Here is a 14,442-nt window from a genome sequence, read left to right as displayed (position 1 = left end):
ACTGTTTGCAGTAAGATTGGTTTTCAGTTTGCCCTCAGCAAATTTTTGATACATAATACAGAGTTGTAGTTCTTGTTGATGTGTACATGATGTTTATAAGCAAAAGTGCAACAATACAGAAACATTGAGTTTTGCATGATTATGTATGTGTATGATGTAGTTGAGAGCAACAAGGCTTAACATGAGTGTGCTTTACAGTGTCAACAACATATTCACATCATTAAGCTCATTCCATCTAATTACAACTTATTACATTTTCATACAGAATGATTCAAATATTAATTTACATAATTTTATTTGTATGTCTTATATGCCTTGTTTTATTTTAAAACTTTTTTATTCTTTGGTTTATTTCTTATTTTCAATAAATGAAAGAGTTTACTCATTAAAATGACTAATTCAGTTTGCTCACACATTATTCATTAATTCAATCACACAACAGTACTTCATTGACTACCCCATAATCACTGATCAACAAGCACTTATATTCCCTCACTGCTTTCAGAACTTCCCCTCACATTACTCAAGGAAACTACTGAACAAATACTTGTCCCAGAAGACCAGACAGACATCCTACAGATAGGTTGGTTTCCTGAGTGCTCACTAAGCATTCAGAGTGCACTTACTGAGATGAGTCACATAGCAAATATTAATCAGCCTTTACATAGATACTTAAAACAGAGATTGATAATAAATATAATAAATACTGGCAAATGTCAAATGAGGCTACAGGGCTGATTTGTTTCCTACTACAATACAAATTTCTTTAAAAACCATCAAGCCTCGGCTATAACCTATAGTATGGATGTCATCTTTACATGCTATGGAATTCTGTAATGAATTTCTCTGGTCATTTTTCTATTTTGTCAGCTGCTGTGAGGATAATCACTTCAGTGCAGATGACTTTTTATATATTTTCCCTCTTGCAAGTAAAGAAAGGATCTTAAAATTTATATATTTAGTTGACATCTGCTGGTATTAGAAACATACCATAGTTATCTTGCAGTATTCTACAATTTACCTTAAATTTAATTTTATTACCATTTCATTAATATCCATCAGTTTATGCATACAGCATTTTAAAACATTGAATTACAGTATACATATAGAATAACTTGTAGTTAACTGGATCCTCTGATATTGTGAAGAAACAGTCTTACCTGATACTCACTCAATGACTGTGACACCATCCACAGCCACCCTGCCCACATCCACTCAGGCTCAGGCCAGCGAGGAGGAGGCCAGAGCCACACACAAGGCTGAGGTCACACAGGTGCACACAGGTAACACGCCCCCACCTCACCCACAGAGATCCCAGTGTTCTGTTGAGCCACAAACAAGACTGGGACATCATTTAAAACTGTTTCACAAAACTGAGTCATTTATTACAGAAAGAGACATGATGTGAGGCAGTAACTGAATAAACCAGCACTGACCAAAACAAAAATTTTCCTACAAAATGGACATGATATGTATCCTTAAGATATATGTGAAAGGGAAGATAACCCTTAGCAATTTTAGTAAACAAACCTTATAAATTGCTTTTCACAATGCTAAAATTTCTTTTTAACAGTTGTTTTTATTTTGAGCTTTGCATTATGCATTTTAATAATTCTTTATTTTCAGCGTGCTGTCAACACTATCTAAATTATTTTAATATTGTTTCATTTTTCCTTTACTTTTTCTTATGCTATGAAATATCAGTTGATGATTAAAATTATCAAGTAAACATGAATGCTAACATACTTACTATTCACATTTCCAGTTTGTTACACTTTCTTTGTGATGGACTTAATGTTTATTTCTGAGGCCTTCTTCTGATGCTTCTACTGTATGGTTGCAGAACTGTGTGTGCCTGGCTTTAAATCCTTGATCCACTTGGCTACTGACAACCAGATAGACCTGGAAACTGTTGAGCTAAGGCCTGTTGAGAAAGCAGCATTTGCAAAAGACATTGCAAAATTAAGTTTCCACCTGAAGAAAGGAGTGCAAGTTAATGAACTGATGACAATGATCAAGGAGAATGAATTTGTGTCCCTGAAACAGCCACAGAACCAGGCCAAGCTCCTGGAGGTGGCAGATCGCCTTGGCCATGCCACTGTTCACAAGGTGCTGGTCCAGGAGGCTGCTGACCGCTGTGATGACAAGATTGGCCTCAAGTCTGTGATTCGCACTATTCAGAGAGGCAAGGAGTCCATGGAACAGGCAATTATGGACACTGCCAGGGAGTTTGGGCCATCCTCAGAACCTGTCAAAGAGATGGCTGCTGTTGGTTACCTCCTGCAAGAGGGAGTCAAGTGTGATGAGGTACTCACCCTTGTGGAGTCTGGTCTCCTGCCAAGCCTGAAGATGCCCCAGGCCCAAGTGCCATTCACATCCATGGTGATTGACAAGGGACATATTGGATCCATTTGTGAGATCCTGGTGGAGGAGTGTGTGAGGGAGGTGCCACGGCCAAAGACAAAAGCTGAAGCTGCTCGCATGACTGAGGTTAAGGAAATGCTTAAGAAGGCTAAAGCTGAAACAGTGGATGTGAAGAGTAAGTTGCTTATCATTTTGATTTTGATTAACCAAGCTTTTTTTCTTCTGTTTGTTTCTTCATATCCTTTTTCTTTCGTTTTTTCTTCATATCCTTTTTCTTTTGTTTTTCTTCACATTTTGGTAGCTATTGTAATGGAATGTGTCATAAAGTCAATTTCTGTCAACCTCTTGCTCTCCTGCACTTTCCAACAAATTTCAATCCCAAATATAGATCATGAAATATTTTTATTCTTTGGTCTTTTCATCATTTGATTTATTAGTGAATCTCGATATTGTTTGCTCAGAATTTACTTTTGATGAGTAATTATCAGAACAATTGTTGGCAATACAACAGAAAATATATCTGAAAAACCAACAGAAATAAAAATATTATTTGTAATTTTGCAATTTCAAGGTAAATCATGACAGATATTTATAGAAAACAATAAGAAAAAAGGTTTATAGTGATGTTTTATTAGTGTGAACAAGAGTCAAGTCCTCACAGCATCATGCAGCAAATGGTTGAGAGAAAAGATCTTTGTTCATATTAGAAATATCTTTGATTATTTGTACTGGAGAATTCAGATTTTAATTTAAAAACGTAACATATTCAGGTAATAATTTTTGGGGGTTTCTCCATCAAAATAATGCATATAGCAGTTATTCCATTTATGTTTTTTTAATTAATTATTATTATTATTATTTATTTATTTATTTTTATTTATTTATTTATATATTTTTTCGGCACACTTGTACTATCACATGCTCCCTTCCCTACTAAGCATTCACATCCGAGATGGTCCCTGGTGTGAAGGCTTATGTGCGCATGGCTCAGGAGGAAAGCGTCAACATTGAAGAGGTGGTTCAGAAGGCCAAGCTGGAACCCAAAATGAAGGAAGAAATGGCCAAGATTGGCATGATGGTGAAGCATGGTGTGATGACTCAGGATGTGCTCACCCTCATGGAAACCGGTGAATTCCCACAGCTCATGAGAGAGGAGGCTCAGGCAGAGCTCATGACAGTGGTTGAAGACTTCGGCTTCCGAGCAATCATCAACCAGGTTGTCCTGGAGCAGGTGCAGCAGGCAATGCAGAAGACTGGCAAGGCTCTGGGAACTAAATCTTTCATGCGCATGATGGAGAAAGCCAAAGTAAATGTTGAGGAAATCCTTACAGAAAAGTTCCCCAAGGAGCTTGTAACAGATTTACAGGAGCCAGTATCTAAGGAAATGGCCAAAGTCAGTGTGATGCTTAAGGAAGGTGTCCAAACACAAGAGATCATGTCCATGATAGAGGCTGGGGAACTGCCTAGCTTGAAGCTCCCTGATGCCCAGATGCCTCTTGTCAACATGGTAGGGCAGGAAGGACACACAGCCTTGGTCTGCCAAGTTCTAATTGAGGACTCTGTCAGTAACATTGTTCAAGGTGATGCACTGGGAACTTTCTGTATTCTTCTGTACCCAGCACCTGTAGAATGCAACCATAGCCTCCCATTGTGAAGGAATTTTCAGAATGAGATGCCATGTACATGTTAAAGCATCTATGTGTTGTTACTAATTCTCTATTGTAAAATTAACACACTTTAGAAGTAAAGCAAGTAACACATTATTAGCTAAACTACCTGTTGCTTTGCTGCTGTTCCTTAAAATACTTCCTGCTTTTTCTGCAGATCAAGGCATGAAAGACTGCAGTATTTATAATATTTCATGCCTGATACACAGAGCTTTGCATATAACAAGCTTTTTTTCATTTGTGGTATATTGAACTAATTTTTATTAATCTTTTCTTTACAATTTTTACCTAAACCAAAATTGTATTTTTTGTTTTATAGTTGATTGATACTCATATAATGCTACTGTTCTAATTAGATCACTAATAACATAGTTTTGTTCTTATATATAGTTTTAGATCACTAATGATATATATATATATATATATATATATATATATATATATATATATATATATATATATATATATATATATATATATATATATATATACCAATTGCTATGAAACTTATTATTTGCAACAATGACTTAATTTACAGGTAACCATTATATTTCCTAATAATCTAAACATTTATTTAAAATGCATTTAATAATGTTCTCTCACAGTAACTAATAGAATATCTCATCTCAGATGAGAGTGTTTGTAATGGTATGTCTTCGTACCATTCAGTGGGGTTTCACATGTACTGAGATGTTTGGATATTAACACATTTGTGTTTTTCCAGAGCTCCCCAAGGTAGACAAAGCAACCATCTCATCCGTAGAAACGCTTGAATCGGCCACCGAGACTCAGGTTGAAGTTAAAGGTGAGTGGTGGCTGCACTTAATCATTCTTATTTTCAGCATCAGGCATTTGAGACATGAGTGCACTGTATGGTGTATTTTTTTATTTATTTATTTTTTTTACCTGCCCAAGGTTGATATATTTTGCACAGGTATTGCTTAACACCTTTGTACAGCTTCAACATCTGTCTATAATTCAAATACTAGTCAGGCTTGAATGGGATTTATTTGAGCCCTTCACACACACTGCTGTGCAGCATTTGGATGAAAGCAGGATTGATTCATTGATTGATGTGTTCATCTATTTATTGTATTCTTGTGTTTTGTGAAGTGTGTATTGCTGTGTAGACAACAGTAGAACTGATGAAATGAGCTTATGTTTTGTTTGCATGTCTTTAGTAAACATACATTTGTAGATAGGTGCAGTGATTTTTCTTATTAATGTACTAGATGTATTTAAAGCTGCATTTTTTTTTTAACTAACTTGGCTTGATTTGAAATTTGTATTTGTAGACAAAAGTATAATATTGCTCTAACCAATACTTTCCCTTGCTATTTCCATTAAAACGACATTTTCCAGTATGAATTATGAAATTACCAACAGGAATTTTCTTCAACTAGAAATTATCACAGACTGTGCAAATGGCAAGGAGAAATATAGCTGTATTGATCTCATTGTGTGTTAATGCACTTAGTAATTCCCTCTTGTGTCCTAAACAGTAACCTCCGGGTGTTGCTCTGAGCCGACCTAACCCACCCACCCCTGACCACTCAGCCCATCCCTGTGTGTGTGTGTGTTGTATGTCACACCTGCAGCCATTGCGTAGCTCCTCACCTGCCTCATCTCAGTAGCTGGCCTGCTATACCATGTTGTTACCTGTTCATCTTAAAATGCACCACTAGTAGAAAATGTACTGAGTTTGTATCATGGAATGTGTTTGAAAAAGGGACATGATTGGATTTAAGAATCAGAAGTTAAATTATGCAACCTTGTAAATGATACTGTATCCAAACAAGACTTGAAATCTTGCTCAAATTAATATTTTTATTTTGTTTAGATTTTGCTATAAGTTCACTGATGCTGCTCTGTATCACAATAGCTATTTCACTAAGTCTAATTCTGACATTCAGTATTGCCATCTAACACTATGGAATATGTTTGCTCATTGAAACATGTATCAGTGTATTGACCTGGTATATATATATATATATATATATATATATATATATATATATATATATATATATATATATATATATATATATATATATATATATATATATATATATATATATATATATATATATATATATATATATATATATATATATATTTTATTTTTTTTTTTTTTTTTTTTTTTTTTTTTTTTTTTATGAGCAAGTATACCTAACAATTCTTGTTGGCAATATTGAATAGCATGATAAGATTTAGTGAAATCATCAGCCTAAAATAGCATTCAACAAACTCCCTGTATGTCATTCATTATTTTTACCATAAATGACTATCACTAGTCAGTGTAAAAGAGCAACTTGTTAATCTGTCTCTGCAGGACATGAGCATAGTGGCTCCTCCTTGTCTGCCAGTTACCCAGCTGGTGCAGTCATGGTCAAGAGTAGATTAACATTCTATACTCATTTTCATTGTCTGGTGCTTTCCCTTGATATTTTGTCTGCTGATTTGCTGACAGTATCTCACAAACCTTGAGACTTGACAAATGCCAAGCAGTTCAGAGGAGTTAAGATTGAAGGAAAGTGGTAAACACAATAGAAATGAGGGTGATAACATTGATTTTTGTCCATGACTGTGCATACAAGTGCTGTAGATTTTTTTCTCATTGAGAACCGCCCTTGAATATAATGAAAGTTGTAATTACAAATAAGAATGTGACACTGCTATCCTTGCACTGTGACTCTGTTTTGCAAGGTTGTTCATGACTTCGGTAAATTACTACATATGTATGCTTTCATATTGATTGATTACTTACATTTTTGGTTCATTATTGTGGTGCTGAAAATACTTAATCTGTTAACCAATCAAAGGCACAGATATATATACAGTGATTTGACTGAGTGTAGCAATAAACATTTGTGTGAAGCATTAAACATTAATAGAAAAGAGAAGATTTACAGTGAACAGGTACTTTCATTTGTGTTTGTATTTGAATGTAGTGTAAAAAAATCTTCCAAGAGTTTGTATTTGAATGTAGTGTAAAAAAATCTTCCAAGACAGTTGTTGTACAGCATGTTGAGTTGTATCTCAGGAATAGCACTTAGTTAGCTGTTTGTGAATGTATGTACTTCAGGTCATGATACAGTTCGGAGCCTCGTTTTGTTTTTGAAGCTGTTGATCTTTCCTGGTAACTGCCAACACATACCATGAAAGCATCTGGAAATCCTGGGAATAAGCATATTTCTTAGTTTTCTTTTTTATATTTATTATGACCCAAACAGACATAGCAATGTCAGATTTCACATAGTACATTATTTAAGCATAGCTTTGAAAATAGCTTGAGGAACTGTAATTTTGAATGTTACTTAAAATTCTTTGTCTGTGATGTCTGGTATCTAAATTATGCATAAATAGACAAGCATTTAAAAAAAAATTGAATTGTTCAAGTTTCTTGACTAGTGCTTTCCATTAAGAAACAAAGGGGATGGCATATGTCATACTGGACTGTCACACTTTGCTGGAGAAATTACAGAGCTCTTGTCTACAATTACAAATATAATGAAAGAGAACCAACTGTGACAGAGCTTGAGGTTTCCCGTAGTGCTGAGCCTTGCCATGTGGACTCTCTGGTGTGCATGTGTCTGAGCCTCACCCGTGTGTTGCTGGTTGTGTTTCATGTTTCATTAATGTTTTGTCTCTGGTGTCATGATGGTTTCCCTTTCCAATTACTAGATTGTTGTGTATTTTGTATGTGATCTATTTTACAAGGAACACAATTTTTTATAGATATTTTATTATAGATTATGATTCCAATAAAAAAAAGTAAAAAATAAAACTTACTTCATTAATTTTTATGCACATCAGACAGAAAAGGTAAGTTTCCCAAACAATATAACATTATTGATTTCAGGAGTTTTAGTTTGCAGGTCAAGATGTTGTGGTAAGTGTTATTTTGTTACCTTAGATAGTGGACATTTAAGAACTGATTCTAAATTTAATGTCCAAGCAGTAGATGTAGCTACTGTACAGTGCACATTCATGTATTGAGTGACATAGTAATTAGGTTACTATTTCTAGTTGAGCACATTATGTATTTCATAAGTACATAGTGTGTGGTGTAATGAAAAATGTGTAGCACACAGAAAAGTGCACTATAATTTCTACAATTTTCTATTTTAGGAAACCATAACCTTCAACTTTTATTTCAGCCAAGAAAACGAGGAAAATCAGGAAGGCGATTGAAACTACTGAAGGTTGGCATCGAGAATTTGGTTAATGTTAATATACATAACCCTGAAACATGGTGACTTCTCGCTATGTATTAACTGGTATATTAACCACACCAGATACACTTTTCCCTGCAGCTTCATCCTGTGGTGACACAGAATGCACCGTAACTTTATAACTGTTGGCACTGCTGGCAAACACACCTAAAGAATGCATCATAACATGTAACTGTTGTGCTGTGGTCAACAGTACACCTTAACTGCCATGACGCTTTTCGAACACCAGCCTTCATTCTGGAGGCTCTGCACCAGTTGTCGCCTTAACATTCTCAATTTCCAGACAGCATAACTATCCTGATGACTGAACAATGTGATCAAAATATCTCGGCCATACACATAATGCTTTATTAACAAGCTATTGCTGTTGGCAAATGATTTTTCTACCAAAATCAAACACTTTTTGTTGTGGTATTTGTTTGAAACTTTGCCACTCCTTAACCAGTTAGCTATTCAAAGTAATTTTTGTAACCATCTGCTGACATTCTCATGATTTTTAAACTATAACATTAATGAAACTAATTTTAACCCTAATTTTAATTGAAATTTAGATCAATTATATATATATGTATATATGCATTCATTTATGCACAAACTTGCAATCAGAATATTTTCTTTAACTTTGAAGACTTTTTGACATTACTATTAGTTATCATTTATGATTGCCTTAGTAAAGAGTAAAGTATTTTGGGCAGACAATTATATCAAGTTTTGATATTTAGAGTAACTATCTTTGGCTGCCCATATCAAAGGAAATTTCAAGCAATATTCATCATTCATATGCATGCATGTACAATTCTACACACACACACACACACACACACACACACACACACACACACACACACACATGGACACATGTGCACATACACACTCATTCAGTCATGCATGCTCATATTCACACACCTGTACACACCTGCACAGACTCTTCTCTTGCACTACTCTCCTGTCACCTTCCTAACCCATTTTGGATTTCAGCTGGTTTGGCTTCTGCATTGTGTACAATTTGCGGTCATGTATTTCAAATGAAAGAGTTATTTGTATATGTGTACATATGAATGCCACATAAGAAAACTGTGAAAACATGGAAAGTGAAAGCATTCTGGAACAAGCAAGAAAAAGGCTTGATAAGAACAAGTGAAAAAGCACCACATATCACAGAAAATATAGAAAACATTTAAGGAGCATATAAGTCAAGATTTTTGTTGTATTTCCCATTACTTTTTTGCAGCTTCTTACACTGACTGCCATGGTGTTCCCGTGTGCATTGCTCATCAGTTCTTGCTCTTCACTAAAGTGTCAAGGTGTTCCCAGTGGCAAGCTGAGGTCCACCACTGTGACAGAAAGCCTCCCTGGATGAGCTGAGCACTTCTAATGCACCACTTACCACACTCTCATAACGCTAACCTTGGAAGTAGCCTTTGTCTTTGCAAGTACAGATATCTGTGGAGGAAATGTTACCTAATCAACTGTGTCTGACAACTTTAAATCACTGAGAGAGCCACACTTCCTCACACAGATATTTCTGGAGCCTAGCATGGACAGGATAATTCTTAGGTTACACACTGCAACTTACATCATAAATTGTACTTTATATCCAATTTGCCAGACTCACACGCTTACACTGCTCCAACTGCCAATTCTTTATCAAACTATGATAAATACTTTCACACTTATATTTTGGCTACAGCAACTTAACCTTACAAGGCCCTTACAAATCATATATATATATATATATATATATATATATATATATATATATATATATATATATATATATATATATATATATATATATATATATATCTGTGTACCACTGCTAATACACACTGTACTGTGAACCACCTACCCCAATACAGTAGTAACGTTCCCAGTAAGATCATGTTTGTGTTGTCCATGTGAAGTTGTCACTCTGGTCCAGACATCTATATAAGGTGGCCTCAGGCACAGCACTGCTCATTTGATTTAATTACATCTTATTACTTTAATAATATTTATTTTGCTGTCTATGCAGCATTCTTTCTTTCAATAATACAAGCAACTAACTTAAACAGCATTAGCATAAGTGATGTTTAAACAAATTTACAGCTCTCTGCTGCTCTAACTAATTATTATAATTTTTATTACTGTTATTTTTTTTACTTTTATTTCCTTTATTTTATCTATTTTTTGTGGGACATTAAATTTTCTTTTCATGTACAATTTTACCATGAGTTCATTCAAGAGTTGATACTGATGACTGCTGCAGTATTACTGAAGCCAGCAAAAAAACAAAAAGGGATCTCATTTCATTTTCAGTGAAGAAAAAATTGTCTGTTTTTAAATCTATTATTTTTAATTTCCCATTTTATTCCAGCAACCAACATGGGAAAATATATCTTCATGAGATGAAAAATAATAAGGCACAAATGTTCAAATATGACAAAGATCAGCATGCATTAAATAAATTAAATTGTTTATAAATGAGATGAAGAACCAACCATCTTGAAGACAAAGAAATATTTATCCTTGAGTGGATTGATGTTTTCTTCTCTCTAAAATCTTTGAGACATTCCTCTTGATGCAGTGTGGTCTTGTAGGCTAAGAGAAAGAACTTGCTGAATTGTAGAGGAAGTTGCTCACCCCATAGTGGCTGGTGTCACTGCAAAGTGAGAGTTAATGCTGCAGATCAAAGGTATTGTTAAGAATGAAAAAGTTAAATAAAATAGAAAATAAGTGCAGTCATCCTTGCACCATCAATATCTAAATTTTGACCAACCACTGAGTCTTACAAAAATGTGGCTTGGTATTGCCATCAGTCCTGCCAGACTGTAATGTACTTCATCTCATAACCTGTTACAAAGCCAAAGCTTTGTTTTGTGTCATCTGGATTCCATTATAAGAATTCCATGACATGCTACCCTGAGCTGAATATAGATGATTGTTATTCAAGAGAATTTTAATTACTCAATAAGTCAAAAGGAAATACTTGAATGAACTGAAAAGGAAAAATTGTAAGGTAAAACATGATAAACTTTTTTTTGTTGATTGGTTGGAATTTTGTCCCTAAATTTTTTTCTATGATTTATTTTGAAACTAGATATAAATAAAGGTGGCATAATATAAATAAGAAATTCCTTCAAGTAAATCATGCAATTATAATTCTTTTAAATAAGAATGTTGAAACCTAAATCAAAGTGAATACTCAATAATTTGGTGATGACCAACACCAATGTTACCTAATATATCATAAGAATGCGTAATTCAATAACCAGGACACAAACATCACAAGAAAATAAATCTACCAGCTGTGTCTGAGGCCAAACCAGCGGATCCTCCTCGCTAACTTCCATCACCTGCACAGGCAAGTATAAAGGGGCTGTCTTCAGGTCTTCTCACTAGGCACTTTGATCCTTTTGTCCATACTGTCATTACTCTGCTCCTGACCCCTTCCTCACATGACCTACTTTTGTCAAGCTTTCCTGCATTCACTACATGTAGGAAACACACGTCATTACAGAGAGGGAAGGATTGCTCTACATCCATACATACATTTAGCAAGTGTTACAGAAACATTGTTTGTTGTCTGAATTTCCTTTTCTGTTATTTCAAGGACAGTTGGAATACCATGAACCTTTTATCCTGTCTACTGTGACCATACTTGTTTGTATATAATATCTGACACAGTCAATGAAAGGCAGAGCATGAATGAAGGTCTGGTACAGTCCGAGTAAAATGTAGGCAATTACAGAACAATTCCAATGCATTTGAGTTAAAAGTATTAGCATGATGCACATTTTCCTTGTTCTTGGATGCATATTCAGTATTTTTCATAAATTAAAACTGACTCCCTGATTTTTTATTTTATCCATTAAATGTTAGTCTTAAAATTCATACAAATCCATGGAGGTAGAAAAATACAAAAAAAGAAATCACATCACTAGATTTAAGGTTTCATAGTGAATTATATGAAATTCAGCACAGGAATAGTTTTGCTTACACTTGGTTTCTGAATTCAGTGAAGAGTGCAAATGTTTTCCAACAGATTTTGATGATCAGTCAGGATCATTTGAAAAAGAGCATTGTATTTCACATTGCTCATACAAGACAATAATGCCACTTCAACAGTGTTTCTGCATTTATCTTTACATTAGTAAAATAAAATACCTTCCTAATTCTTTCTTGTATTATAATGTCTACTAGAAACTGAATTATTTAGAATCCAACTTGTAAATACTACCACTGTTGCAACATCAGTTGATGAATTTTCTTTTTTTACCTTCTTTGGCTGTGTTTGTTATTTTGACATGGACACTTTATGACTGTCTTATTTGCTGCTGGAGAAAAAGAAAAATTAGTCACCAGAATGTAAGATCTATCTACCAGTAAGACACCTTGGTCCAGTAATCCAACAGCTGCTGTGTAATAAGCCCCATCTAGATTCACAAGTGATATTTGAATGAAGATGGTATAGTGCTTATTGTTACCTGTACATGTTAAAGAGGTTACATCATTTATGGACTTGGACAAATACATTGCACTACAATAAAGTAATGTTACATTAATACTAAAATGCAAAATTTATTTTTGATTTTGATGAAAAGTGGAATTCCTTGCTTCATCCAACAATCCAAGAACCTAGAAAATAAGCAAAATGCCTTTCTGTCATGCCGTTTGATTAACAACCGCCTTACCTTTTCCTCAACTCTTGTTTCTGATGATGACTGTGTTAGTCTTCAACTTCATATCTTCTCCTGCAACACAGGGAACAAGAATATCAATTATCATTTCTTTCACACTTGGAATTCACTTAGGATGGTCTCTACATTTATCCCTGAATACCTGATCTCTGAAACACAAAGCCATGAAGGATAAGTATACTTATAATAAAAATTATCCTGAAAATATACTTATGGCAATGGTTTTTCTTAATTTAATCTGTGAGAGAATTCAGTCTATGATATTTTATTTTAGATTCTATTTGTATACATCATCTTTTCTTGAGTGAGAATTGATAATTGGTAGTTTAATAGCTGAAATATCCAGAAGAGAAATCATAGCCTTTAATCCGTTGTAAATTTCTGCCGACAAGACTGTAAATCAAACTTTATTACTTTTTGAGACACCTTATCTTTACTCCACTCCTACTGTTATATGCTCAAAAAGATCAACTGCATATCACCTGCTTATCCAGAAATTTATGTTTTAATAGGAAAGACACCCCTTCCTTTATTAAGATACCAACTTTAAACATTTGATTATTGTTCATGCATTACAAACCATAAACAGCCTTTGTGTATCCTACTGCACAGAACTGTCAGTGTTGCCATGGCCATGCTGTTGCAACTGTCCTGTAAGACTTCAGACAGTGCCACTTTATTTCTTAAAAGGGATTGGTTAATCACTCAGAATTCAGACAACTCAACATGCACAACACACTGGGTGATGCTAAATTATGTTAGAGAAAGGTACACACTATATGTTTACCAATACATTCATACTAGAAGAAAAGGGATGAATATATGGTTGAGACTCCCTCCACAAATCTTGTCGTTGGGCCTCAGAAACAGTAAAATACAAGTTTGATTCACTTTAAATGAAAGAGACACTAGTGCGTGAGATCTCTGTCAGGGGCGTCAAGTAACGTGGTCGCACGGACTGACAAACACACATCCGCCCCTCAGGCATCAGCAGCACAGGTGTGGAATGAGAGGATTTTAGAGTAGACAATAGTAAAGTTAATTTAGCATGCAAGATAAATCTTAATATTCCCACCATTCACATTCCAGAGATGGAATCCAACACTCATCGTGATCAATCAGCAATTCAGACTGAAAAAATTGAAAGGTATCATGAGGAGTGTGGTAACAATGAGGTGTTCCTTGAAGAGCTCAAACCAATTCCTCAGGTCATAAAATGTCAAGCCAAACTGTCTAAATTTGAATTTGAGAGAGTGAGCGTATTAGAAACACTGACATTTGTGGGACCATCACCGTCATACCCTGACTTGAGATCGCGCACTATTCGAGTAGAGGAAGATAATGAGAGCGAGAGGAGTGATCAGATTGATTTTGGTGAGAACATATGCACAAAAGAGGCACCAACATTACAGGCTCAGTCACACATATCTTCTTTCCCTGAACCTCAAATAAGGGATTCTTCAAATATGATGGTAATCTCTTCAACAGCTGTCCAAC

The 14,442-nt window shown here is 34.8% G+C and overlaps 1 protein-coding gene across 1 annotated transcript in view; it reads left to right on the top strand.

Moving 5' to 3' along the window:
* Positions 1–14,442, top strand: part of LOC135112913 (titin-like) — a 190,835-nt gene that overhangs the window by 134,893 nt on the left and 41,500 nt on the right. The window contains exons 71-76 of the mRNA XM_064027865.1: positions 506–583; positions 1,197–1,283; positions 1,844–2,539; positions 3,303–3,944; positions 4,756–4,836; positions 8,192–8,236. Of these exons, the coding sequence (XP_063883935.1) occupies positions 506–583; positions 1,197–1,283; positions 1,844–2,539; positions 3,303–3,944; positions 4,756–4,836; positions 8,192–8,236 (1,629 nt within the window). The remainder of the gene's footprint in view (positions 1–505; positions 584–1,196; positions 1,284–1,843; positions 2,540–3,302; positions 3,945–4,755; positions 4,837–8,191; positions 8,237–14,442) is intronic.

The sequence above is a fragment of the Scylla paramamosain genome, chromosome 24 (genome assembly GCF_035594125.1).
Source record: "Scylla paramamosain isolate STU-SP2022 chromosome 24, ASM3559412v1, whole genome shotgun sequence".
Lineage (NCBI taxonomy): Eukaryota > Metazoa > Arthropoda > Malacostraca > Decapoda > Portunidae > Scylla > Scylla paramamosain.
The sequence above is the reverse complement of the archived record's forward strand: the minus strand, read 5'-3'. Positions and strand labels throughout refer to the sequence as shown.